At 38.4% G+C, this 27,998-nt stretch overlaps 2 protein-coding genes across 3 annotated transcripts in view; one reads left to right on the top strand and one right to left on the bottom strand.

Moving 5' to 3' along the window:
* Positions 1-939: 939 nt before the first annotated feature.
* On the bottom strand, positions 940-15,821 carry APIP (APAF1 interacting protein). Its single transcript, XM_053980228.1, has 8 exons — positions 15,591-15,821; positions 13,306-13,406; positions 10,390-10,438; positions 8,942-9,059; positions 7,751-7,886; positions 5,117-5,284; positions 4,474-4,596; positions 940-3,337 (listed from the first exon to the last, which is right to left on the bottom strand). The coding sequence occupies exons 1-7, from the start codon at positions 15,618-15,620 to the stop codon at positions 4,497-4,499; spliced, it is 702 nt and encodes a 233-aa protein (XP_053836203.1). The 5' UTR covers positions 15,621-15,821; the 3' UTR covers positions 940-3,337; positions 4,474-4,496.
* Positions 15,737-27,998, top strand: part of PDHX (pyruvate dehydrogenase complex component X) — a 34,517-nt gene continuing 22,255 nt past the window's right edge. Inside the window, exons 1-3 of one of the 2 annotated variants that reach the window (XM_053980227.1) lie at positions 15,737-15,969; positions 22,918-23,001; positions 27,688-27,788. In XM_053980227.1, the coding sequence (XP_053836202.1) occupies positions 22,941-23,001; positions 27,688-27,788 (162 nt within the window). In that variant the 5' untranslated portion in view covers positions 15,737-15,969; positions 22,918-22,940. The other variant, XM_053980226.1, reaches the window with a different exon arrangement.

Raw genomic sequence — 27,998 nt, 5'->3', positions numbered from 1 at the left:
TACTCAAGAGTATATGAATTTCCATAATTGCCCATCCAGAAAAACATGTACTGAGTGTCTTTGACTGCTCTAGCAAAAATCAGCAGATGCTAGGTTAAGTGTGAAGACTACAGAAAAATTTAAAAATTTAATATTTGGAATTGCTATTGATTTCAATAGATCAAAATCCTAAGAAATAGGCAACAGATGCGGTTCCACTAGAGGTTTCACCTCCAAAATAATTTTGCAATGGTCCACTCAGTATATGCTGAAACCCTTGCACTCATATTTAGCAGAAATACAACCCTGTGCTAATCAAGTAAACCAAAAGCCAGATTTTATTTACCATCTGTTATATGCAGCAAAACCTTGAGCAGTACCAGGATAAATGCCTGAGAGCTCTTCTTCCGACTTGGGAATTTAGAAATTCACTCTTAAAAATCAGGTCAGGTAGCATTCTTCTGGAGTAACATTAAGCCTTTAACATTAAGCTGACTTGAAATTTAAGCAAATGTCCAGATCCATGAAGGCTTAGATTAGTTGGAGGCAAAGTGCAATCACAGGCTCCTCTATACGCTGTCACAAAAGTCTGTCTCACCTCAAGGGGCTGTCCTTGGACACAACCTGGCTCTGTAAGGCACAAATTCTATTTCACCTAACAGGCAGGACAACAAAACAAAACCAAAGCCTGCAAGGGTTCACCTCCCCTTAGAGCAAAACTTAAATACAAATATGAAGTGGCTTGAAAAATGAAGCATTTTCAGAAGTTTTTTAACTATTTTGAAATCAGGAAGGATTAATATCAAACCATGTATTTTCTTCTACTCCTCAGTATGAGATTAATCCACTTAGAGTGTTCCAGGCATCTTTTTTTCCCATTTGCCATCTTCTGTAAAATAGCAAAAAACTGTAACAAACCAGTTTGCCAAAATGTGCGGCAAAAAAAAAAACAAAACACAATTTAGAGGAAGGCTACTGGTTTATTTATAAACTAGTTTATTTATAAACTATAAAAGCCCACTAGTCAGTGGGCTTTTTTAATGTTAATTTTTTAATTAGAATTTCAGAGTTGAAGGGGATGCCAATTGTTCAGGCATGACAGCATTTATGACAGAACATATATTGGCATCATAACTGCTTACGGTAAGTCAAGAGTTCTATCTCTTTTAACATTTCAAGATCCTGTATTCTGCAGTTTTATTTCCTTCTTGGAAAGCAAGCAGGATATTTGCTAGGAAGTTGCTTTTTTTGAGAAACTTTGGAACTTACTTAGCTTTTTGGATGAGCCATTTAAATGGAAATTATGTCATTCTGCCATGAGTCTATCTGGTGATACTAAATCTAGATAATCAGCTTTGGTGGAGATGAAGTCTGCTGCAAACACAGAAAAATACCCAGCTGGCTTATAAGCCTACTATTCACATCAGGAAAAGAGATAGACTTAAAAATTATGTCAGTCAAGAAGCTTTGAATCGTATGAGACATTTTCCTATTTTTGTTCTACATAATTGGAGCTAACTGCCAGAGCTTTCTGAGCACTTCAGGAAACAGTAATTATTTCACAGGGTTATGAAGCCACCAGAGTTGTGAAGGTATTCATTTCTTTGATGAGGATTCATATGAGAAAACATGAGAAGGGTGCATTTCACTCATTTCCAAATCACTGAATGGGACTCTGAGCATCTAGGAATCCTGTATGAAAGACTTTAACCACTACTGTAGAAATGTGGTGATTTACAGATTTTAGAAAGGCTACAGAGCAAATTGTAGCTGCATAAGAAAGTGAATATTGTAACACAACCCCAGAGGAATATATTTGGCAAAAAATACCTTTCCTTGTGAGTGTTCTTTTACAGTTTGTCTTTACATACATAAAACAAAAAAGCATCAAATGTAAAATGTTTTTCATCCTTACAAAACATCAGTATCATGGAATGATACAATTATCATCTGTTCTGAAATCATCATCAGAATACTACACAAAGTTATTTTTTGCAAAAATCAGGCAGTTTAAATAAAGAATTAAAGGCCACAATGAATAGATGGCAACTACATTTCAAGACTAATTGGATTGTCAGATGAAGAAGTATTTTTATTAGTACATCCACAGGGAAGAAAAGCTAAGAGAATTACAGACTGCTTTCCCTTAAGGTCAGTTGCACTTCTCAAGTCTTGAACACACTTCAGAGATATTTTATGCTTAAGTGAAGCAGCCTATCCAAAGTCACCTCTGGCCTAAAAAATAGCATTTTCACACAAGTTCTTACTGCAATCCACATACACTCAGAAGATGTGGAATCACTGCAAACTATTTGCCATTGACAAACAAGTGTCTAATAATGAAAAAAAACATATCAATAAACATATAGTCAACAACCTTTAGTTACTTGGTGATAATCACTATTTCACAATAACCAAGGTCCCCCTAAGGGTTAAAGGTTGCACCCTGCAGGTACAGAAGTACAAGAGGGAAGGGCAAACATATCTAAGGTACACAGAACACTAAGCCTTATTGTCATCCCCAGGAAAAGGGGGAAGTGGTGTCTGCCATCTCTGGCATCTGCCATCTTCTCTTGACCTGTTTCTAGGTTCTCTTTGGACCCATCTTTGACTTGATTCAATGTTTTTATCAGTGGCTTAGTAGGAAACAATTTAAACATTTTTTTTCCCCCACTCCTACAGCAGTTTTATTTTAGGTTGAAGAGTTAATTTGCCTCATGGAAGCTCCAAAAAAGTGCCAGAGATTATGGAAGGGGAAGTGGAGGGAATGCATGGCCCCTAGCAGAAACCAGGCTCAGCTGGCACTTAGCCTGTCTCAGTTCACCCTCAGGACTGAGGTCTCAATACTCAATTAGAAAGTTGGTCAATCGAGGCTTACACTGATGTCACCAGGGGGCCATTCCAGAAGGTTCTGTCATAATTATGTGAGACTCTATTTTAATGAGCAGTTTGATTAAATCTACCCTGGGGGGGGCTAAGCAGAGGTCAATAACTTTCAGAAATGCAGACTTATTTCAAAATAATTGATGTAGCATTAGAGCAGGATGAACAAGTGCAGGTTGTTGAAATACAAATTTTTAAGGCACAAAACCAAAATGTGACATAAGTTCTCCAAAGTTTTTTGAAGTATTTTTGCATCTGAATTTTCATTCCTCCTACTGTGACATTTGACAGGACTTGTAAATTGCAATGATTGTTCAGCAGTTGGGGGTTTTTTAACTCTCCTTTAATTCTTGGGTGCGTTTAACAGTTAAAAGTTCCTGTTGATGTTTGTCAATCAGCTGAGGATCAGCACCCCCTTCTGGCTTCAATAGTGTGAGGTGAAAGCTGGAACTCCTATCATCATCATGTAAGAAACCTGTACAGGAGAAACAAAGTAAAAGCAAAAATAATCTAAAACTTGTCATAATAAATAAGCAAAGGAATATTAATGCCACTACAGTAGCCCAGCTTATCAATTGCAGGGGCTGAGGAGTAATGTTAGGATGGCTCTCGTGGGCCATGAGGTAGCTCTGTGCAGGTGTGGCAGCCAAACTGTCTTCATCACTATAGGCAGCAGCAGGACCCTAAAAACCTGCTAAGGCAGAGGCTCACTGACAGCACACCTCCTGCCCCACTAGGGTGGGCATAATGGCCCACCCCTGAGGAGCCAAGTCCCTGTCTATTCTGGGCTCATGTTGCCTGAGCACGTATTTGTCATTAGCCTATCCTGTTTAATTACACCACTGCTTTGGTCAAGAAATTCCTTTATAATCTCAGCACTGGTACCTTTAAACTTGTATTTTCCAACTCTGAAATGTTATGCTACCACTGCATTTTTTTTTTTTTTGCCATATCATTTTGCCATATGTGAGAATTGTTTCGGGTAGCCTTCATGTAAAGTACACTCTGACCATGTTATCTATGGGCTTTAACTTCAAAAATTTCTTATGAAAACTTTCAAAACTGATCATTGCTACAGTAGAAAACAAAAAGCCAATGTGATTTCCTGCATGAGGTAAATAGGTAACACTAGTCAAAACCAGCCACACTGAAGGAAAAAAACTAAACCCCCTAAAACCCCCAACTAACCCACCACATAAGTAATATCACTGAGATGGTCTGAAATCAAACCTGATCCTGCAAGCAGAAGAACAAATGTAGGTGTTCAGACATCTCTGTCCACATCAGCTCACTAGGCTCTGGCCTTTTTAGTCCATTGGCTTTTCTGGAAATGCTTGATATTATTCTGTTTTAAAAAGAAATCACGCTCCATGCTGTATATTGGTACTAAATATCCAATGGACATCTCTAGCTATTAATACATTGATTTTTTTGCTGCACTGTGTTGAAAAGGAGCACTATTCCAGGCATAGATACAACTGCAGTGGTAATGGAGCAGACTGGGGGAAGATGAGCAATACTCAAGTTTCTGAGTGGGAAAGCAGACTGAAGTGATGGTGTCATCTGTAGTCTCTCCCTCCAAACAGATCATCCTTACAGATAAATTCACACCTGGCTATAAATGTTGTTGACATTTACAAGATCCCATTTTCTCCTGCTGGATGTTTTGAAGGATCTAGCCCATGCTGCTTCATCTGCACTGCGATATCAAACAAGTAGTCATAACATTCACACCTAAAATAAATAGGGAAAAAAATGCAATGTAAGTAAAGCTCAAGTCTTATCATGTTTTATGAAAATTAGTATTTTCCTTCCTTAAGATTTTATCACCTATGTGATAGTCTGACTGGACAGCTCTATTATTGTTTATTTCCAGTGCTGTGGAATGGAAAGTGACATTTTCCTACATAATATTGATTTGCTGCATTTCCATCAGCAAGAGGTAAATTCAAAAAATGGGACTAGGGAGGGCTACACAAACAGTATTGGCAGGTGTCATATAAAAGCAGAAGTTTCATGTTTCATATGAGGAAGGACTTGTTGACTTGTCTGAAAGGAAAATGTTGGCAACCCTACCAGCCAGCACTGATATGAAAGGAAAACCAAGCAATGGAATAATGGATGAATCCATTCCCAAAAGCTCCCTATACATGCAGTGAGGCTTTAATATTCTGAATCATTGTCCATGGGCTGGAAATATACATAGCATTAAGATCTCGAGGAAAGAGATAGCATATTCCTGAACTCTACTCACATCGTTTTGGCTTTTTCCCATGTCTCTCCCCATACATAAACACCGTGACGTCTGACCAGGACAGCACAAGAGTCAGGGTATTTTTCCATTGCACGTGCCATTCTCTCCTTGAGATCCTTCTCTTCTGGAGTATTCTCAATAATAGGAACCACTAATGTATCATTATATCTATAAAAAAAAAGACATCTTCATGTATTTAAAAAACCTCTCTGCTTGGATGTATAAACTTTTCCATAAGAAAGAAATTATCCTCTGACTGTGTAAAATGTTAAATTCTCAGCACTAGATTTTATGCTCTTCTCTTGTGAGTCATGCTGTAGCATAGGAATTCTCAGGAACATCTCTTACTCCCAAACACATATTACGCTGGCAATACCTGAGCTATACTTGAGACACAAAAAGAAAACAACACTTTAATCTATTAGGTGTAGGTCTTTATTCCCATATCACTTTGTAGTTGAGTCCCTTTACAACTTTTTCAAACTTTTCATCCTGTACTGGCATCATCTGCAAGTTTTACCCGAGATTAAATTATTTAAAAGAATCATATGATATAGAAGGAAATGAAGCTGGTTGCTGGAGAACAGAAAAAAATTAATTTAGGTAGTCCAAAAAGCCCCTGTAAGATTGTCCTGCTAAGGCATATAAATAGAAGGTAGAATCAACACATGAAAAATAAATTCTCTGTGATGGAGTCATTGGTGGGCTACATGTGATCTTAAGAGAGCCTGAGAACCCCAGCTCCAAAGACAAGATGATGCACGTTACTCAGTGGAACTTGCCTAAGAGTTTCTTCTGAAGGAGGACTGGGATATTTGGCATTGTTAATTACCTTAATTAACACTAGCAGAAACTTGTTTAAATAGTTTTAATAAGTCCCCAGTTCAGGTTCAGATTTATCATTGAGATCACATAGATATTTCATGAGTGGATGTTAGTAGTACTTTCTTTTGTAAAACACAGAAAGAAAGCAATGGTAAAAAAAACCCAACACCAACAGCCTGTATTTTAAATCAACTATTCAGAAGATAAAGTCTCATGTCTTATGGTTCTTAATGCTGATGCTTTCTCACAGAAGGCTATAGAAATAGTGAATGAAGAAAGTAAGGTGGGATTTGAAGCTCTACTTTGACTCTTATAAATTTGGATCACTAAAATTACTTAGAGTGTTTGTTATTAATGAGGCCAAATGAGTTAATGGATTGGCTTCCTAGGTTCTGCTTTCTGCTTGAGCTTGGAAGCTGCTATAAGTATTATAACTGATTCCTAATCAGAACCATAAGCTTTCTGTCAAGAACTAATACCTAAAAATGTCAAGAAGACCCTGAATGAGCTAAATACTTGGGATCTCTTTTTTTTTTTAATTGAAATATTGAAATATAAGCACCCTACGTGCATCAAACATGGATGTAAAATACCTTGTGACAATCTGACTTTCAAAGTTATTTACTACTGATCTTTCCATTTCTATGGAAATCAAAGGTAAAATTAGTGTGGGATCACTGGAGTCATATTTAGGCCAACATATACTTCTGATTATTCTATCTGTAGCATTTTTCATGGACAGCTTCCAGAAAAGATTTATGTAACTAGAAACAACATGAAATCCCATTTTTGAAAAGTGCCATTTTGTATTTTGAATTCAAGGTCCTATTTTTCTTTTGAATTCAACGGGGAAACTTGTATGAGGCAAGCCAGTGGAATCAGTCTAGTGTGAAGCCAATAAATACAATGTTTCCTGACTAACGTTTAGGAGTGTTTGAGATCTCAAAATGCATGTAAAAAAATTATTGTGGATTTTTAAAAAATCAGTGTTGTTAGACAATTGAGTACAAGAGCTTGTATTTTACCACATTAAAAATGCATATGCTAATGGTGACAAGAAAGTAAAGTTGGCAAGTCAACCGAAATGGAATAAAATATGCCTGGGTGTAAAATCACATATGGCTTGCTCCCTTGCCAAAGGGCAATAGTTAGATACAAAAATTAACATCAAAAAGTGGAAAGAATTTAGCATTTCAATTTCTCATCTCCTTGTCACATGTTATATAAATGTTGTTTGCAGATCCCAATTCAACACTCTGTGGGTGGAAACCTCAAAACAAGCCATCACACATAATTTGGAATAACTCAGCACTTACCTCAGAGCTCATCCTTGAAAAGTAATAACATTATCTTTAATGAGCTGTTTATTCTGAATTTTCTTTCAAACTCTGTCAAGTAAATCTGAAATCCTCTACTCTCTTAACATGCCCCAAACTAGCACAGGCAGTGATATGTGAAGTCCACCCAAATGCAGTTTGTACATGCTATCAAGCTAACCTGGTGTTGGCTGGCTCCAGTTTCAGCTGAATGTTGTACAGATGTGGTAACATCTCAGGATGTAGCTCTTTATTTGGCTTCTTCCTGTAGCTCAACAGACCACAGCAGCCTTGGCATGACAAGATTTTATCTCAGATCTCTTACACAGGCTTCAGATCTTACAGAAAGCCAGTGGTGACTCATTCATTCCAGAGGTCTTTTTACTTCTTCTTCTTCTACACTTTCAAGTATATAACTCAAATGACTTGTATTGATAGTGCTGAAAACAAATGATCAAAAATCACACCTCTTTTCCTAAATATAGAGAAGTACCTGTAATAGCCTCCTGAAGTACACTTCTGGATTCCTTTTATCATCTCCTGATGGGTAATAGAGAACTCACTCCCTGGGTAAAGAAGGGTAGCCATAACAGCAGCCTTGGAATGTGTATGGATCACTGCGCCTGCCCCTAAGAACAGAAAAAGAAAATTTAGAATTAATTTTAAAACACGTCTATTAAGAAAATTTTATTCAGATACTTGATTCATTTCCTTTGACTAGGCATCTTACAAAATGGTGATCTGCTGTATGAGAGGAAAAAATATACAGCAACCTAAATGAAGATATGAGGTAAATACTCATATAAGGGATAATTACGTATTGTCTTAGGACACTTGTGTTAACTTTCAGTTAATGACAAATTCCAGGAGAGATGCTGCTTGTATAAATTTAAGCAGAAACACTACTTGTACATTTCTTTACATACTACAATGGCTGAGACACTCTTAATTTTATCAGAGTTCTGAGGTTATAAAGAATTCCCAAACTTATTTGTTAAATGAAAGTTTAAAGCCTTTTACTTTCTTTTTATGTTTTCCTCAATTATCTGCTGATTTTCTGAAAAAAAATTCATCATCTTACTGTGTCATGATGGAAAGATAGGTGGACAATAATATAATCTACTTATAAAGATACAATGTTGTTATTCCTTGAGGACACATATAAGCTGCTTGTGCAGCAAGACCAGAAGAGATTCCCTAAATCCTTTCTAAAATAACAGACGTAAATTTTACACTACATCAAAAGCTCTCTATTACTATCTTCCTGCAAAAGAAAAGTTTCATACTGTTTTCACCTATTCCTCATTTATAACTGTTAATCTCAGCCAATGGATGCAAAAGGATTTAAACTGTAATAGCTGAATTGTCAAAACCACTGATACAAAACTGCTGTAATCCTGGACTTCCCCTGCAACCTACCAATATTCTGCACTAAACATCAGTCCTGAAAACATGGTCATAGGCAAAGCTACAAGAGAAGATTAAATTGCAAGTGATACTGACAGGATGTTACTATGGATTATATCCCTCTGTATATATACCTTCGCAAATAAATTTATTTTATAGTTTCACGTTTATTTCACTGTAACTTCTATGTATGAAGAATATGGTACTGAATAGCAATTTTGTGGATGTACATGTACAGTGTTTCAGTCACTGCTGAACTGCAAACATTGCTCCATACCTCTCATAGTGTAGGCATTCATAAAAAGAGGTGCGCACTGGCTTTTCTTTAGTTTCTTGTGCAGTGGAGGACCACTGATGTCCTGTTCATTCATGTCGCAAACAAACATATCTTCTGGCTGTAAGAAAGAACAAATTATTTTGATCTGTGATAGTTTTGTTTGATTTTTAACATCAACTGGTTTTGTTTTCCCTCTAGGGAAACAAATATATACAAACCATGTATTTAATACAGAATGTGATTTGAACTTTGTAAAAGTGCTGTAATGCTCCACACTTATTCCAGCTTCTAACTGGAATGGACACTGTGTAATGGAAATTAGTATTAGGTGCTCTTTTTCCTCAGACTGATGCCATGCAGATATTTGTAAAACTACAATTTTCTCAGAAAGGAGATAGTGTAGCTCAGTAATAACAACAGATCAAAAGTAGTAACTGATTAAAAATAAGAAATGCTGATGTACTTTTCCTTCCCTACTTAAAAGAATCAACAAATGACACAAGTTAAAAATAATACATTTAAATTTGCAGAACTATTTATTTTTTAACTTTGCTTTTAGTAGCTTTACATGAATGTTACCTTTGCATCAATTACCTTTGTGCATCATAATAGTACAAAGAATTGTTCAGTATAGTAACAAAATTTTAATATTATTTTAAAAGTCAGCAGAAAATACAATTGCAGGAGGTTTCCTGACTGACTGTGCTTAATCCTCTGTTACTGTGAGCACAGACTAGAGCATCGTGGTTATCTTACATACCTTTGCCTGCCTTACTTCTCCACATCCCCAGCAAACACTGCTCAAAGACCCCAAGTTTCAATTGGTGAAGAAATTCCTTTCAGTCCTCACTGTATTTATCCTCAGATTTATGAGATGACAAATCCTTTCCATGTATTACTCTATCCTGGGGGAGTTTCTGCTGTCATAAAATAGGTATTGTTTACCATTCCCCTCTCCTCTTACATTTTGGATTTTTTTGGAAAAGCAGACAGAGAGACAAGGTCACCTTTTCATGAGGAGAGCCCAGTTTTTTACTGAGAATATCAAGACAAATATTTGCAATCCTTCAAATGAAAATAAACAGCAAATGTTTATTTGACAGAAGTCTTAATGTCTATTTACGTGGGTAACTTGAAACCGTAGCCACACAGGTCTAGCCAACCAAGCCTGACAAAGAATAAAGACGGACTGGAGAAATGCTCCACTCTCATGCTGCTTTGTGTTAATTTAAAGCAAGGAGAACATCAAGACTAATCTACACTGGCTGCTGAAACACATACTGGCTTATTATGATAGTGGACTACTGGGAGAAACCAGCAGTTGTTTCAGTAATGTAGTCAACAGCTAACAAATCTGTAACTTCACATAAGGAAAAATGAAACTCTAAACAAAGGCACTTGCATCCATCTCAAGATGAGCTCTGAGGTAAAAGTACAGTTTAACACACCTGTATTCTTTCCTTTTGGACTCCTGAAGGAGCGATGTAGATTTCATCTCTAGGAAAAGTTGCAGATGAGAAAAATCAGTAAACACAGTTGAGCAATGACTGTTTCCACAGTCAGGCACTGTCTACAGGCATACTTGTACAGGCATTCAAGCTCTTGAGCCACTGAAAAGGAAATAGCAAATCTAGACCCTCACAATTTAAAAAACTTTCTTGTTCTTCCAATACATTGACAGGTAGATAGTTTTCAAAATAGAAGTAAATTTTACGGCAGCAAATAAAATCTTTAACTTGCAGGGGTACAAAACCCTGCTTTCAACTTGACAGATATCTGAAACACATGTAAGAAGTGCAGCCTTATTTTTCCAACAAAGGTAAACAGCTTCTCCATGCAGTAACTTAAACTCAAATTCCTAGAATTCAGTACAAAAATTAAATGAGAAATTGCAAACAGATACTGATCTGTGACAAGGCAGGTGAAAAAAACATTACATAAAAATCCATAAACTATCTATAAACAGTAATAATTATCTGCAACATTCAACACTGTCAACACTTTTTTTTAACTGTACAGGTTAGGTTTCTAGTGTAGTTCCATGTTTAGTTGAGTTGATAGCACTAATTCACTAATTCAGTGCAATTAAATGTAAGTAGAAGTGCATCACTTCTTGCAAGGACTAAATGAACAAAAAACTGTAAAAACTGATTGAAACTAAAATGATTTCAAGATGGTACTGCATTATTTTTATTATTAGCACAAAACCCCCAACTATATTCTCTCTCTGAACTGCAATCACTATTTGGCTTCAGCAGTCATGTACTAAATTCAGGAGCACAGAGACACCTAGTGAATAATTACTCAAGTTACAGACACATTTCCTATGGACCATGGGATGTTTGTAGTTCTAGACAAGAGAACTGGAGCTGGTGAAGGGTCTGGAGCACAAGTCATGTGAGGAGCAGCTGAGGTAGCTAGGGGTGTTTAGCCTGGAGAAAAGGAGGCTCAGGGAAGACCTCATTGTTCTCAACAACTGCCTGAAAGGAGGCTGTAGCCAGGTGAGGTTGGTCTCTTCTGCCAGGTAACCAGAGACAAGACAAGAGGAAATTACCTCAATTTACATCAGGAGAGGTTTAAATTGGATATTAGGAAAAATTTCTTCACTGAAAAGGTTACCAAGCATTGGAATAGGCTGCCCAGGAAAGCACTTGGCTCACCATCTCTGGAAGTTTTTAGAAGAAAGTTTTAGGCATGGTGCTTAGGAATGTGGTTTAGTGGAGAACTTGGCAGCTGTTAGGTTTATGGATGGGCACTCGACGATATTAAGGATTTTTACCAACCTAAACAATTCTGTGATTTTAATTCTTCCAAAAATAAAACTCTTAAGATGATGTACTATTCATAGTGGTAAAATGTCTGTGAAGCACAGAAAAATGTGGCTTTTATCATATTTGTAGTTTTTGACATTCATGTATTAACACTGCCAGATTTGCATTAATTTAATCTTGATTCATTTGCACAAGCAAGATAAGAAATCAAGCAGTGAACTCAGTTACTTATGACAGACACACAATTTTTCTTAAACCAGATTTTTTCTTTTTTAAAACTTAACCGGAACGAGAAAATATGATGACAAAATAAACTCTTCAAATACAAGATACCTCACAAAGAATTCCACATCCATTTTTAACATGCTATGCCAAGTCCAAATTGGCATTTTTTTTCCTTGATGGTGGATATGAGCTGCTCAGTGAGTACGGCTGATTAAGATTACCTGGTAAAAACAGTTGTTATATTTGAATCCAATTTCAACTGTTCTTTTACATTTTCCTTTCTATCAATGCCAAGTAAACAAGCAATAGAAACTACTAAGGAAAACTATATTACTATATTAGTGTATTCTCTGATAATGTCATTTGTCTTGCCAAAACCAAAAGGAGTTGTACTGGAATGACAAAGAAAATAGGCTACATTTAGGTACTGATGACAAATTAGAATTTATCCTCTTTTCATTCATCTCATTATTATTACTGCTTGCAAAATCAAGCAGGGAGGTGAAATGACCTGCACAAAGTCCAAACAGCACAAGTATGAGCGTTCAGGGTTTTATATATATATATATATATATATATATATATATAAAAACACATCTTTGTATACATCTTTGAATACAATGGCTGTTTGTGCATGCATGCAAGTGTATACCAGAAAAATGAGAGGTCAGATACTTTCAAGATCGTGTCACAACCTTGTGACTGGGTACAGAATTGCAGGCACAGTGCAAGGCTTTTTGCAGTATGAGGACTTATCTTTTTTTCAGTGGCCACTGAGAGGAGCTCTGTTCCCACTAAAAGGATTGGGGATTATGGAAAGGCAGGAGACAGGCAAATTAAAACACAAAGTGGTGCATCTTCATAGGAGATTCAGACCAAAAAATGTTGTTACCTGTCATGATTTAATTATATGTATTTTCTCCTTAGAAATTACCTCAGTGGAACAGGAATTTCCTTCTTAGAGGAAATATCTGGCCTGTAAAATACACCCAGGGTGAGACTGATCTTATTTAACCACAGGCATTTGAAAGCCTGATGTAACCCACTATAAATTCCATAGTCAGTGAAATGAAAAAGGGGGAACATGTTGTTCTTTAAAGGCAATTCATCTACCTCAAACAAAGGTAGGAAAAGGACAGGATAAGGTCACTCTCTGAAGTTGTCTCTGCCCCTTGAAGGGTCTGCAATAATTCAGACTATTCACCTTCCTCCTATATGGTTGATTTTGGCATACTGCTCATTTCCCCCTCTAACTTCTTGCTCACTCTTGACATGCGAACATTTCTCATGGAACTGAAATGCCCTCACCAATAAACACAGCCAGCCTCTCTCTCACCACCACATTGTTTCTCTTTCATCATTACTTACCCATGTTTCAAGCTGATTCCTCCACCAGTTCCCGTTACCCAGCCTAAACCATAAAACAGTCTACAAAGCTCTGGGATGAGATTCCTTGGATGTAACTCATCCTAAAAAGAAAATATATCAATGAAAAACCATTAGAAACGCCTCAAAGCTAAGAATTCAAGCTCTCAAACCGAGTTTAAAGGATTAGTACTTTCATGCTGCATCAAAATTGTCTAATTTATGCTAATGAACATCAATTACAAAATAACTGCATGTTTACAGAGCATAAATGCCTTTTATGCTCTGCCAGGGACATCACACCTTGAAACAAACAAAACCCCCAAATAAGGCGCATGTCTGACTATCCTTCACAGGAAAAGTCTCATGTAAAATTTATTTGAGTGCAGTGGCCCACAGATATTACACCAGCAGGATTATGTTATGGACTATTGCACAAGAAAAGGGAAAATAAATGCATCTAAAATTATCAATTTTTAAAAGCTTGACTAATAGTTTTCCTATTAAATCAGTTTTTCTGTAGGTTTATTTTACTTGAATTACAAATTTCAGAACAGACTTTATTAGTCAATATACATTTTTAAACAGCACTCAAAAATACCATGGAAAAGATATGCAAATTATCTTATGAACTTTACATTCCTATATTTTTACTACACAAAGTTACTTTACATGCAGTTTAGTCAAAAAGCAAATTGCATTATTTTAATATTTCTTTAGAAGGAAAAAAATATTGTATTTTTTCCATATTCCATTTTTTATTACATTAATATCCATATCTATTAATCAAAGGTATCTCTGGAGTCAGAGGTAAGGTTTCTACCTACATTACCACAGTAATACATCTGCTTTTATGGTGTGCTGTTATGTAGGATTTTTTTTTTTATTGCAGCTTTAAAAGTTTTTCTAAAATGACAAATGATTAGCTGCCCTACTGCTCACCTCAGTCATCAATGCCCACTAAATAACATTTCCAAGAAAAGTATTTTGTTTAACAGCAAGAATCCACATTGGGAGGGAGTATTTTGTCAACACCAACAGAACAGAGAGACCCAAAGCAAAAGCTGCACAAAGCAAAAACGGTAGGCAGGTGGTTACTTGGTGCCAATACCTTTGCTGAAATGTTTAGAAAAAAGTGCTTCCAGGTGGTGTTGGACTTGCAGAACTAAGGGTGGGGAGGCAGCATGGAACAGGAGCATGAGGCAGAGGAGACTGGGAAGGTGAATTACTGGAGATGGCAGCCTGGGGCACGTTTGACAATGTTTGGAATCTCCTACTCTAACCTCATCTTTACAACCTTCAGTGAAAGTGAGATTTGTTCTCTCTTACCAAAGATCATGGACATGCAGGAGATGGTCTTCCCTCTCACCTCTGTGACAATGTTTTATGTGTTATGACAACTCAATCTGCTGCTCTTTTTTTGCTTTGCTTATGATGAACTAGATTCTTTCCCACTTTCCTGGCAGGCCACAGGCTGCTGATACCTCTCATCTCCCTGCTATCAGTTCTTGCTGGTTTTGAAGCTTTGGCTGGTCTCTCCACCAGTGTCACATACAAACTAGAGAGGTGTTCTGTCCAGGCAATGCCTCCATATGCTCAATATTTGCTGCACTGCCAGCTCACGTTCTGGTTGTGACAACAGATAAAGCCCCAAGCAAAGACCAATTTAAAAAAAAAACCCAAAGGAAAACCAAATCACAAAACAAACCTAAACCACCCCAGTTAACATAAAAAGAGCCATGAGTCCTGTAGATGCAGCAAGACTAACAGCTGGCAACATTCTGGAAGCTGTACTGAATTCTATAACATGTTTGTATAGGCGCACATAATAGCTAGGGTTGGAAGAGACCTTTGAAGACAATTCAGTGCAATCCCCCTACCAAGGCAGGGTCACCCAGAGCGGGTGACACAGGAAAGCCTCCACCTGGGTTTTGAATGTTTCCAGAGAGGGAGGCTCCACGACTCCCTTGGGCAGCCTATTCCAGTGCTCTGCCAGCCTCAGCGTAAAGATGTTCATCCCCGTGTTGAGGTGAAACTCGTGCTTTAGCTTATGAACATTGCTCCTGGAATGCTGGACGCTGACTCCGCCTGGATCTTGCTGCCTGAATTTCCGCCAGGGAATTCCGCTGGGAATTCCGCTGCCAGCTCATAATCAACTTGACATCCACCAGTACTCCCAGGGCTTCCCTCCTAATTAGCAGCTGCGAAGCTGCTGGCCAATTAGCAATGTTCAAGAGCGGCCTCAGCCCCCGCGGTGGCGGGGCCCCGCCGCCCCCCGACCCCGTTACCTGCGCCGCGCCCCCGCCGGCGGCCGCCATGGCGCGGCCAGCGCGGGGTCCTCGCTCGGGGGCTTCTTTGGGCGGCCGCGCGGGCGCCTGCAGAGTGCTGGGAATCCCCCTGGCCGAGCCCCGGCGGGCGGGATGGAGAGGCCGCTACTCGCCCCCGGGCCGCGAGCCGGCAGGGACTATAGGAGATGCGGGTGCGCCCCGGGGCCGAACAGCCAGGCTGGGCGCGGGCGCGATTGCATTTGCCAACGGCTGGGGCGATCGAGGCGGCCAATCCCACGGCGGGTGCCGCGGGAGGGGCAGGCGGGGCACGGGGGCTCGCTGAAGCCGGCCCCCGGCGCTGGGGGCGTGCCCGGTTATTTCTGCTCAGGCAGTCAGCGAGGCAGCCCCGGCGCGGTCAGGGGGCGGGGGGAAGATGGCGTCGTCCTTGTGGCTGAGCGGTGGCGGGGAGCGGCTGCTGTGGCTGCTGCGGGCCGGGCGCTCGGCGCTGGGCGCGGGGCTCTCCCTGCCCGCCCGGGCAGGATGGAGGCACCTGCACGGCACGTGGGAGCTGCTGGGTGAGTGGCGGGCTGGTGCCCTGCTCTAGGTGTGTCTGCGAGGACATGCAGCGGAGAGAAGGTTGAGAGCGGGTGGTTGTGGTGGGCTGACCCTGGCTGCGTGTCAGGCACTCAGCGAAGCTCATCTATAGCTCCCCTCCGCAAATGGGCAGGGGACAGAAAATATAGCAGGAAGTTCACATACTGAGATAAGGACAGGGAGAGACCACTGGTCCATTACTGCCGTGGGCAGAGCAGACTCGATTTGGGGATATTGAGTTTATTGCCAATCAAAATCAGAGCAGGATAATGCGAAGGAGGGGGGAAAAAAAACCCCAAAACTCCTTTCCTTCATCCTGCTCTACCTCCTCCCTCCCAGCTGCGCAGGGAGACGGGAATGAGGGTTAGGGTCAGTTCATCCCGTGTTGTTAATGCCGCTGTTCGGGGAGAGGAGCCGCAGTCCTTGCCGTGCTCCCTCCCTCGGGACACAGCCCTCCATGAGCTTCTCCAGCGTGAATGCTTCCCACGGGCTGCAGTTCTCCTTGAGCTGGGCGAGAAGCAAAGGCTGTGCCCGTGGTTCCGGGGCGTGCGGCCGCAGAGGTGAGCGGGGCTCGCGGTGAGCTGGGCACAACCTGAGCAGCGGCCCCGGGAGCAGCGTGAGCCGCTCCGCACCGGGATGTGTTTGGTCTCGGGAGGTACTGAAAGAACATCGGGATGTGTGTGGGCTGACAGGAGAAAACTCGGAGAGACATGTGATAGTTATTAAAGGTCTAGAAAGGAAGAAAGCGAAATTGACAGAGAAAAATAAATTAAGCCTTCAGATATGAAAATATTTTGTTGTAGATAAGGAAAAAGTTCTCACCATTGAAAACAGGAGTGTGTTTTCTAAGTGGAAGTATAGCTAACCACTGAAAGTTTTTTTATTTGGCTATTTTGGTCCTTGTTTGGCAATTCCACCACATTTCTGTCCTCTTACTCTCCTGGTAATGTTTCAAGTAACTGCAGAAGTTGCTTGATGTGTGTGATGTATCTTTTATGTTACTCTATTCGATTTTTAATGGAAAAATAAAATTTATTACTTGCATGTCTAGCATCCTTTCCTACATAGAAATCAAGGTGGGGGTTATGACAACACCCTTTCAAGGTGTACTTTTCAAGAGTTTGTTGTTGCACGATTATCAGGCAGATAATTTACTTTTCCATGTTTTCCTCTGTCTCTAAGAAATGTGGGAAGAGTTACAGATCCTGAAATGAAATGTGATCTTTCCCTACTTGCTCTGTAAGTTACAACTTGTAAAAAACATTTGAACAATGATCAGGTGTATTGTCATGAAGTCCTGGTGTAATGCTGAGCATGAAATACCTGAACTCTTTGAGGTTTAGGTGCACTTACAAAAAACTGAGGTTTCATTAACCTCGTGTAATAAAACTCAGTAGTAGTTCAGAGACAGTTTAATTATTGTGGTTTAGACCTCGACATTCCCTTCTTTCCAGCACTGGCTGCTTTGTAGTATGAAAATCTTTTCCTTTGTAAAACCTGCTGTGTGAGATACAGGAAAGTCTATCCCTCTCTTAAAATAAATGTTATTTGTTTCCAAATTTTATTAGAATAAGCTTGCTTCTTTCTACATACAATAGTATGCAAATATAATATAATGCATGATGAACTACTCCTAAATTGGTCTTATTATTATCTTATCCTTAAATAACTCCTGTCTACAGTCCTCCCAGACTATCTATTGTGTTTTTTATGTTGAGAGTACTTAATATATAGCTGGAGTTAAATTTCTAAATTTGGATATGCAAATGACTGAAATCTTTTAATTCCTTACAGTAAGCTTTAAAGTGTTAGGGTGGATAGATCACATCTTTAAGTCATTCAGGCTTTCCTCATTCAATTCTTCTAGTGTACTTACAGCTTTTCAAGGTGGTGTGTATACCATTAAGAAAAATGGTATCACCAAATGATTTTCTTAACTTCATTGTTGCCTCTAAAATAAAAGATGAAAAGTCATAACTTCTCTGGTAAAATACAGCTCATTTGGACATAAAACTCATCATTGGTTCCTAGTTTGACAATATAAATTTAAGTAAATTTTATTTTAGCATTACTTTTATTTCTCTGCTTTTCTGTTTCCGAAAAAGCCACTATTTGAAGTATTGGTTCATGTGGATCTAGTTTATCACGTCACATGAATTTTTTGTTTCTTTCTGTGTTTCTGTCCTTGTTTGTGGTGCTGGTAGAGGAAAAGTTGATTTGCATAATTAAAACAATTAATTCAGAATGGAATTCCTAGTTTGTTGGTCAGAGAGAGAGAGGAAAAAGAGAGAACAGAATAGAATGACCTCTTTATGTTAGAGGTGTGTCAATTTTTCTTTGCTTTTAATGTTTCATAATCTTATCATTGGTGTTAAGTTGCAGCACATTTTTCAGTTCTCTACTGACTGCAGAGTGTGTATAGGAAGTTATGAAATATCTTTCTGGTGGAACAGGCTAAATATGCATTGAATCCCTTCACAGAGAGGGAAGGCAACAGAAATGTTGCCAGACTCAACTTGATGGTTAAAACTTGTCACCAAGGACAAATTCTCTTGGATACATAGACAGCAGTCTTTAAAATAGCAGTCTCTTGTTCGTGGGAAGTTTGTTTGGGTTCTTTTTAAGTCTTCCTCCTTTATATTCACTTAATTGAAGTGTAATAACACAGTTGCTGTTGATAGAAGTAAAAATCAGTGGGGGATGACTGGAAGTTCAGAAGTTTTGCTTGCTTATGGTTCTAAATTCTGATTTGCCCATGAGCTTCGTCTTTGAGATTCTGTGCAAATTGCCAGAATTTTTGCTGACCCACAATTGCAAAGCAACAATATTAATTTCCCAAGGTGCTTGTAAGGGCTGCCTGTACAGTGCAACTAACTGATGTAAATGCAGTGATTCCTCTTACTATCCCCTTTTTAATTTGATGAGGGCAAATAATATTTGGTGAAGGTAATTCTACATTGTAAGGTTGCTTTTCTTTGAGGAGGCACTTTGAAGCCTGGTTTTTGTATGTGTGTGGTCAGTAACTCAAAAAGTAACTAAAACAACTTTGAAACACTCTTGTTGTGGCTGGTGTTCTTGTGTATCTCATGCTGAACAAGGCTCTTAATTGCAGCAGCACTGAACTTCTCTGAGCAGGGGCCTCTCTGGACATAAGCATTAAATGGGTGCACAAGGTCCTGTCTTCTACTTTGTATCCAGCTTTGTTTATTTGTCCATTTCATGGCTACTTGCTGCTTGAGTTCCTCTTCTAACTTGATGAAAGGACCAAAATGGATTGTATGTTTTGGGTACTTGCTCATAACATTGAAGGGAAAATGTTACAGTGGCACAAATTTGTTGCTCAGTTTTGTATTTGTGCCAAAGTACAAAACATATTCTGGGAAGTGGATCAAGTAGCTCTTCATGGAAGAGAAATGTGAACCACTGTGTTTAAAAATTAATTTTTTCTTTATTAAAAATGTGGATTAATTTCACTTTTTAAAATGAGGTCTGTCCGCTAGTTCTCAATAATCCTAGATATTTGTGGCATACGACTTGAAAATAAAGTTTTGATTATCAAAGTCAGACTTATCAAGTTAGACTAATGAAACTGAGAACACTTCTTTGCATCCTATAATGTATCATATAATGTATAATGTTTTCTACTTGCTGTTATTAAGAAATAATTATTTTTTAGTAAATATGTATAGTATAAGACAGTTTTTAACTCATACTTCGTCAGTCATACCTCAAATACTACAAAACTTTATTTGGGAAATGAACACAGATAAGCATTCACATATATAATATAGTTCATTTTTTCTGTTTATTAGTCCTAGATGAGAAGTTGCAAGAAACTTTTTAAAGAAAGTGCATGGAGGTAATTCAGATGGGAATTGTAAGTGTTACAAGGAACATTGTCTGGATACATTTCTAAACATGACAGTCATGAGTAATATTAAAATGAAACTATCATGGAAAGACTGAGACAAAAAAATGTGCATCTGCTCATGCAGTCTTCTGGGAACATCAACCATGCAATTGAGCTCATTTCCATAAAACTCAAATGCTTTTGGTAACATGATTCTGATTGTGTTGCTGTCTTGGAGGCTTTAGGGAATAACTAACTTTTTGCTCTTTGTGCATTTTAAAATGTCAGGATCATTGATGGCTGCTTAGGTCATTAGAGGTTGGAAGGCCTAGGTTAAAGGTCATCTAGTCCTTCCCCCCCTGCAATGAGCAGGGACATCTTCAAATAGACCAAGTTGCTCAGAACCCCATCCAACCTCCCAGTGGTGGAGCATCCACCACCACTCTGGGCAGCCTGTTTCTATGTTTCACCTCTGTCATTGTAAAAATCTTCCTTAAAGCCAATCTAAATCCTCCCTCTTTCAATTCAAACCACTACCCCTTGCTCCATTGCTGTTAGCCCAGTTAAGAAGGCTGTCCCCATCTCTCTTAAAAGCTCCCTTTAGTAACTATTGAAAGACTGCAATAAGGTCTCCATGGAACCTTCTCTTCTCCAGACTGAACAACCCTGACTCTCTTGATGTTTCTTCATATAAGAGGAGCTCCCTCCCTCATAATTTTTGTGGCTGTCCTCTGGACCCCCTCCAACACATCCATGCCTTTCCTGTGCTGAGGATTCAGGAGCTGGATGCATTTCTCCAGGTGGGATCTCACCAGAGCAGAGTAGAGAGGCAGAATCACCACCCTTGACCTGCTGGCCACGCTGGTTTTTATGTGTCCCAGGCTATGTTTGCCCTCTGGTCTGTGAGCCACAACCTGCCACATCACAGCTTTTCATCTGCCAGTACCTTTAAGAGACTTGTCACCAGTGTCCATGGGGCATTGAGATGATGACCACTACCCTCTGGATCCAACCCACTCCTCAGCCATGAAACAGTCCACCCATCAAATCCTTATTTCATCAATTTACAGACAACAATGATGCAAGTCCAGAGAGGTGACATCCATAGCCCTTCTTTGTTCACTGGCGTCGTCATTCTATCCTATGAAGCCACTAAGTTGGTCAGGCAGGACTTGCCCTTGTGAAGCTCTTCTGGCTCTCTTGAATCACCTCCTTGTCCTCCATGTGCCTTAGCACAGCTTTTGGAAAAAAAAAAAAAAATACGGCCAAGGAAAAAAATTAGAAGAATTTTGAGCTGAAAAGCAGATAATAAGGAAAAATGGAAAAAATATTAATTTCTAAGTTTCTTTTTTTAGCTGTTTCTAAGTACTCCAAGCAATACAGCAACTGGGAGAAATGTGGTGTTGTTTCCTATAGAATGATTGTCGCAGCGTGCCGTCGCGCGGGGTGTGCTGGGCGGTGAGTGCAGGGGCGCGACCATCCTCCTGCGAGTTCTGCAATCCCAGTTATCGGCAGGTTCGGCGCAGGGACAGATAACGAAGACACGGGTCTTGGGGTAAACCAGAGTGTATTTATCGGCTGGACAAGATGGAGCCCCAAGACCAGACTCGGGGGGTGAACAGAAATTTTATACACTAACTCAGGAGGAGGGGCACAGAAATGTTAACCAATGAGGGTAAAGCTGGGGAGTGGTCTAAGGTGGGACTAAACTATTATAAACCTATCAGGAGAGCTAGGGGAGTGGAATAACACAAAGTAACCAATAGGGTGTCCAGTATAACAAAATAGACAGGGAACACTCTGGAAGGAAGGGTAGGGATAGGGAGGATTGACAAGGAACATTCTGGAGAAAGGGGTGGGGAGAGGGAGGACTGACAACTTGGAATGGAGGGGGTTAGGGAGGACCTTGGGAAGATTGGCAGCTTGGGAGAGGAGGGGATTAAGTAGGAAAACGGGGCAGACATGAACTTTAAACAAAACACACTACAACAAATGATAACAATCCTTAATGCTGGGTATTAGAGAAAAGGGAATATGAAGCAGAAATAAGCCTTGCCATTGTATACAATGTACCTTCTATGTGTCTGTTTCTGTTTTGTGCCTGAACACAAATTCAGACATAGCAGTTCAAGGAAGAGCCTCAAAAGTCAGGTACTGTAAAGCTGCTTTTACAAAATTGATGTAGAAAAATGCTTTTTTTTTTTTTGGCCTCATAACTATATTTAACAGTTCAGAAAGGTAGTATCTCTCATATTAATGTCCTCTTTGGTGTAGAGGATCAGATGGCAAGAGGTCTCATTTGCTGTAAAGCCAAGCTCTGTGTTGTATCCTGCCCTTAGAGAATCCCACTAACATGGCTCACAGTTGCTGTTACACAGTGCTGCTTCTGCATATAGGTTTACTGAGCTAAGATAAAATCACTGGAACTTGAAATCAAGCAATTTCTGCAAAGTTGATATAGTTTTCTAGTAAAAAGGATAAATAAACATTAAAAAACTTTATCAGTGAAAGAGGTGGATCATCAGCATCTGCAATACTAGGATCAAAAAGGCTTTATGAATTTAAAAGATACGCTTTAATCTGGAAAAAATTCCACAGCCTGAATCAAGGAGAAGGATGACAGGAGAAGGAGGATGTATTTTGAGATGATCAACAAAACTTCAGGTCTAGGAATTCAGAGTCTTTGAATTTCCATTTCTCTTGTAATGTGCCTTTTTTTCTTTGAGCTCTTTGGTGGGCATGCTTGTATGTAAACTTAGAAAAAGGAGCATTGTAGTGAATATTTTGTTCAATTATCTTTCAGATTCATGCACTTTTAGTTTCTTTTGTGTTAAGCAGTTAACTGAGAAAAAAAAATACACTGAAAAAGTACTCAGTTGAGATAACCACATGCTTGTTTTGCAGGTACACCTGGTATTAAAGTTCTTATGCCTGCACTTTCTCCAACAATGGAAGAAGGAAACATTGTGAAATGGTTGAAAAAGGAAGGTAAGATAGCATTTTCTGTGGTCAGATTTTCCATAATTCTTCAGCTATGTAAATCTATTCTGTAAAAATAAGATAATGTTTCCTGGTTATAGGTCAGTATGGTGATCTATAATATAGATCAATATTTTGAAGCAAAATGTTTGGTGTATGGATGCTGTCATCATGAACTATACCTGCTTTGAAGTTGTTCATTCTTTAAATGCTTTTTTTTGTTGTTTAATTGTCTTCCAAAAGGTTGCGTTGATCATATTTTTGAAAAGTTTCCATTAGGGTCTTCTAGAGTGTGTGTGCTGTTTTTAATTCCTAGTGTTGTCATGCTGCTCATTAGCTTTGGAAGTCTGAGAGCCATTGACTTTGGGGAGGGTCTCTTTCATTATTCTGCTGTGCTATGGAATACCATGAAAGATATGGTATTTTTTGAATATCTTTTCTAATATCTTGATTATAGTCTACAGTTAAAGCTGAGTGAAATTTAAATTACTTTCCTAACCCTAATACCAAATGGGGAAATTTTTCTCTAAGAGAGCCCAAACTGAAAACCAACCTACTCATCCAAAAAAAGCCTGAGTTCCATGCTCTGACAACTATGTGCTTCTGTTAAAATATTTTGGAGCAACTGGATAAAAAAATCTGGATAAAAGACAAGTTTTGTCTTCATGTAGGTTGTATGTAAATGAAAAATGATCTGTAGAAGTGTCAGCAGTTCCTGTTCTGTCAGGAGACCTTTGTCCTGTTTACTCCTACCCTTTCCCTTCTTCAATTTAATATTAAACCTGAGTTTTGACTGTAGTTTTGGATTACAGATAGCTGTTGTTCATTGGGATAGGATGCATTGCAGGATGCTTTTGGATAGCAGTAGGAATATATCTTGTTTACAGGCAGTTCTAGATCTCCTGAAGAGATGAATGCATTTGGAGAAAAGAAAATATCCTAAATCTTAATATCTTTGACAGACACAATTTGGATAGCTAAACATGTTTTGACTATTGTGCCTAGATAAGCCTTTTCATTTAGCTTATCCTTTTAAGTGTTGATACACTTCCATTATTGTGTTACTGGAGAGCTTTGCTTTCCTACATTTTGAATACATTTTGAGAGGTAGCTGGAAGACAGCTTCTTGCTCCAGTAGTGGACTTGGCCTTTTGCTTATGAAACTTTTAGTAAGAATTTCTGCAGAATTTACTGGCAACAATTCAGAAGTTTCTATCAATTTAAAAAATTGCACCAGTGTTCTTGAAACTTGAAGCTTCAGTTAATCAAGTCCAAGATGATGCAGAGAGGAAAGAATGATCCAAAGTTCTTTTTATATTTGTTAGTTGTCAATAGTTGTAAAACATTAAATATCAACAGTAGCCTGTTTTACAGTATAGCATTCAAAATTGCAAGAGAAAACAAAGAGAGCGTGGTAGGAGTTGATGTAGATTCCAGTTTACTCCCAAAATGAATGAATCCACTTTCCTCATAAAAAAGTGTTGGAATGTAAAAGCTATACAATGGTTTTTCTCAATCTTTCCACTAGCTTTCCACCCTAACACTAAAGAAAAAGAAAGCTTCACACCTATTTTAATTAAATTAAAATCAATTCTTAATTCAATATTAGTCTTTGAAAGTAAACTATTTTACTATTTTTATTGCTCTGTTTTCTATTTAGAAAGAAGACCAAACCCAAATATAGTATTTTGTCTTATTAGCCACATTTATGACCATAATTAGTTCCTATCAATACTTTTGTTTCCTCTAAGAGTCTGGACAACAAACATAAAGACAATATTAAGATAAATTTTGAAGAAAATAGTGAAACGATTTAATGTTTACACACCTCTCTGTAAGGGATGCTCTTAACTACTTAATTCTCTAAAGTGTTTGCCATGTAAAAGCAGTGTTGTTGCTGAATATGAATGTTTGACAATATGATGTCCGAGAAAATAAATATTTTTAAGCAGTTAACAGTAGCAAGCCACTTGCATATAAAATGTTTTTCTCACTGTATAACCAGAAGGGGTCAGTATAATACTATGTTGATAATCTTTCTGTTCTTTGCGTAAATGTCAAATGTTTTCATTTTATGGTTTCACAGAATGGACAGATAATTTCACTACTACAGAAGAGAAAGTGCTGAATTTAATTGATAGCTTTACTTTTCCTTCTCATTGTTAATGCAGTTTCATGTTGATTCCTGTGGGTAATAAAGTCATTCTCACAAAGATAAAACTATGTTTCTAAAAACTTATATTTATTATGTATGAATTTAATGTTGATGAAAGCTGGTAGACTGACAGCCCAGGAGACCAAAATCCTCTTGTTAATGTGGGCAGAAATCAGAAGATGGCACAGTGCTGGCAGCATCCACACGCAGTGTAACTCTGCTACCTTTTGAGACATCACCTCCAGGGATTTCAGTATCTGTGTTCAGTCAACTCTGATTTTATTTGCAACATTAAGAAATGCAGTTTGTATCTTGTGATTTGGATACTTGTCTGTCAGCAGTTGAATAGAGCACCGAGGCTATTGGATGCCAATTGGATCTCCTGGAAGGAAACTCTGCTTCAGTAGAGATCCTAACCATTCAGCTTAGCTATGGGCATTTAATGATTAAAACCAAATCAAAAACAAACAAAGAAACAAAAAACCTGAACCCCACCCAAAATTTTTCAAGGTCATTATGTATATAATTTCAGAAACCTCTGGTTTCAGGCAACTTCTGTTGCAAGTACTGCTCGGTTTAAAGTGTAAGAACAAAGATATGCTTTGCAAAAGTGTTCTTTCCAATCCTAATTATTGGGAAAATTGATTTGTAATTGACATCAAACTGAGCACTGATTAGGAGCTATCACAAATATTGTAATCTCAAATGAAAGTAACTATGGTCCTTTCTGTTGCGCTTGGGTACTGAAACACGGACAGGACTTGAATGCTGCAGTGAAGTGAATTCTTTCACTACATTTATTGAATTGCATTTCAAATTTGTGGTAACTTTATGGCTGCGGTGATGAAAGGAAAACAAAGAAAAAAAGTAGTGGAAAAGTGGTTTATCCAGTTCTCTGAAGGCTTTTTCTGTTGCCCTCCCTGTACAAGATGAAATGAGTTTTCTGTGAACAGCTTCAGGTACCCAAGTTGAGATGTGACGTGTGACAGACACATGGATGAAGGTATTTGCTTGGCCTTTGCCTACCCTGCTGGAGGCACTGCTGTTGGTCTCTGAGCACTGAGATTTCTTTTTAATGGTGCAGAACACTTAGAGTCTAATGGCAGATTAAGATACAGAGTTAACTTCCTTTCTGCTTGCCAGTCTTAGCTCTGTAAATTACAGAATTTGGCCAACAATTTGATTTCTTAACAGCTGAGAAGTACTTGCCTAATGATCTGATATATGGCCTACTTGAATTAATGATCCAGTGAAATTAAAACACTCGTATGGAGCCTAGAGTTTTGACTACCTCTTATAAACTGTTCGTGCTCTAGTTATTGCAGAGTGGAATGTAGCTGTTAGATTATTACATTAAAAAGATGAAGTATATTTCTCTACCAATTTCTGTAATAGGAATGTTTATGACTTATAAAACTATGTAGGTAACTGAGCTTTTGATGTTTTTATTCAACACAAATGAGGTGCAACACCTCATTTTCCCTTTCTAATTCATGTAGTCCTGAAACAGGAGATGATATTTTTTATAGTGTTGTCTCTTACCTAAATGTAGGTGGTAACATGCACTAGGTTTTACTTCTGCTCCTTAAGCAAATTAGAGGGATATCAGTAGTTAAGCTAAATGCCTGGACAGGTAATGCTGTTGCAGCATTTCTGGTAATGGGGAAATATTAGAATTTTACTTCATACAAAATTGTAGGCATGTTTTAGGCCTGTATATGTTGTTTCTATAAGGAAAAAAAGCTGTATTTTGTTGGAAACCAAAACATTCAACTATGTAACAGTTTTTAATGTAATGTCAATTTTAATGTTGGACATCTAGTCAGTCTTGATTTGTTGAAATAATCCAGACACATAATATTTTATTAATCTGCTAGCAGATACAGATATTCTTCAAAAGCTGAGGAAGAGTATGCTTCAGAATTAATCTTGGATTTGTGTAATGTAGCAAAAGCAATTTCTAGCACTTGTACATATTTTTATTTCACAAGGTAAATATGAATGAATGCTTGAAAAGACAAAGACCTTTCTGAACTATATAGGAGATTAAGCATGCTTGCAGCTGTGCTTTCCCAAAGACATTAAAATTCCTGAGGTTTTTATTTGAATTTCTTTAATACTGTAGATGCCAGTTACAGAATGATACCATTGTCTCCTAAGCAGTTTTAGATAGCTTGCTCTGACTGGTGGCTAGCAGTGAATATGGAAGGCTCAGTATGTTATTCATGGCAATGCTACTGAGTATGGGGTTCTGGAAATTAATTTCATTGTGTGTGTAGCTCGTCTTGGAAAGCCTGCTGAAAACATCAGTACTGGGAATGTGTCAGTGTTCTGCCACAGCAGTTTGTGGTTCTTGAATCTTGGTGATTTTATTTGGAAAGATCCAATATGATAAGTAATGATGGGGGATCAACAAGCTATAATATGTATTAAGGAATACAAAATAACTGTATTATATGGTGAATATCTGTCTTCCATGGTTAAACAAATCTAAAAGGAAGTGTAGGGTAAGTATTCTTAAGTTCTGTTGTATTTTGCAGGTGACACAGTGAATGTTGGAGATGCATTGTGTGAAATTGAAACGGACAAGGCAGTGGTTACCATGGAATCAAGTGATGATGGCATATTGGCTAAAATACTGGTAGGAATCCTACATTTCTCAGTAGGGTATTATAACTTCAGACTGTTGTTTAGCATATTGCCTCAAAAACTAGTTTAGATAGCTAAATTTCTGCTCAGCATTCAGAAAAATGAACTTGCTTGTTTTCCTGGGGAGAAATAATTGCTCTTTTTGTGCCACATGTGTACCAGACTATTGGTACATGATTCCGTATATATTTTAATGGATTTT

Source organism: Vidua macroura, chromosome 6 (assembly GCF_024509145.1).
Source record: "Vidua macroura isolate BioBank_ID:100142 chromosome 6, ASM2450914v1, whole genome shotgun sequence".
Classification (NCBI taxonomy): Eukaryota; Metazoa; Chordata; class Aves; order Passeriformes; family Viduidae; genus Vidua; species Vidua macroura.
The sequence above is the reverse complement of the archived record's forward strand: the minus strand, read 5'-3'. Positions and strand labels throughout refer to the sequence as shown.

Bases quoted from the DNA above. Each gene is read 5' to 3' on its own strand.
- APIP (XM_053980228.1), bottom strand. From the start codon at position 15,620: ATGGCGGCCGCCGGCGGGGGCGCGGCGCAG. The intron at 10,439-13,305 runs GTAAGTAATGAT...AACTTTTCCTAG, and splicing joins GGAATCAGCTTGAAACATGG to AGATGAAATCTACATCGCTC. The intron at 4,597-5,116 runs GTGAGTAGAGTT...TATTTATTTTAG, and splicing joins TGGGAAAAAGCCAAAACGAT to GTGTGAATGTTATGACTACT.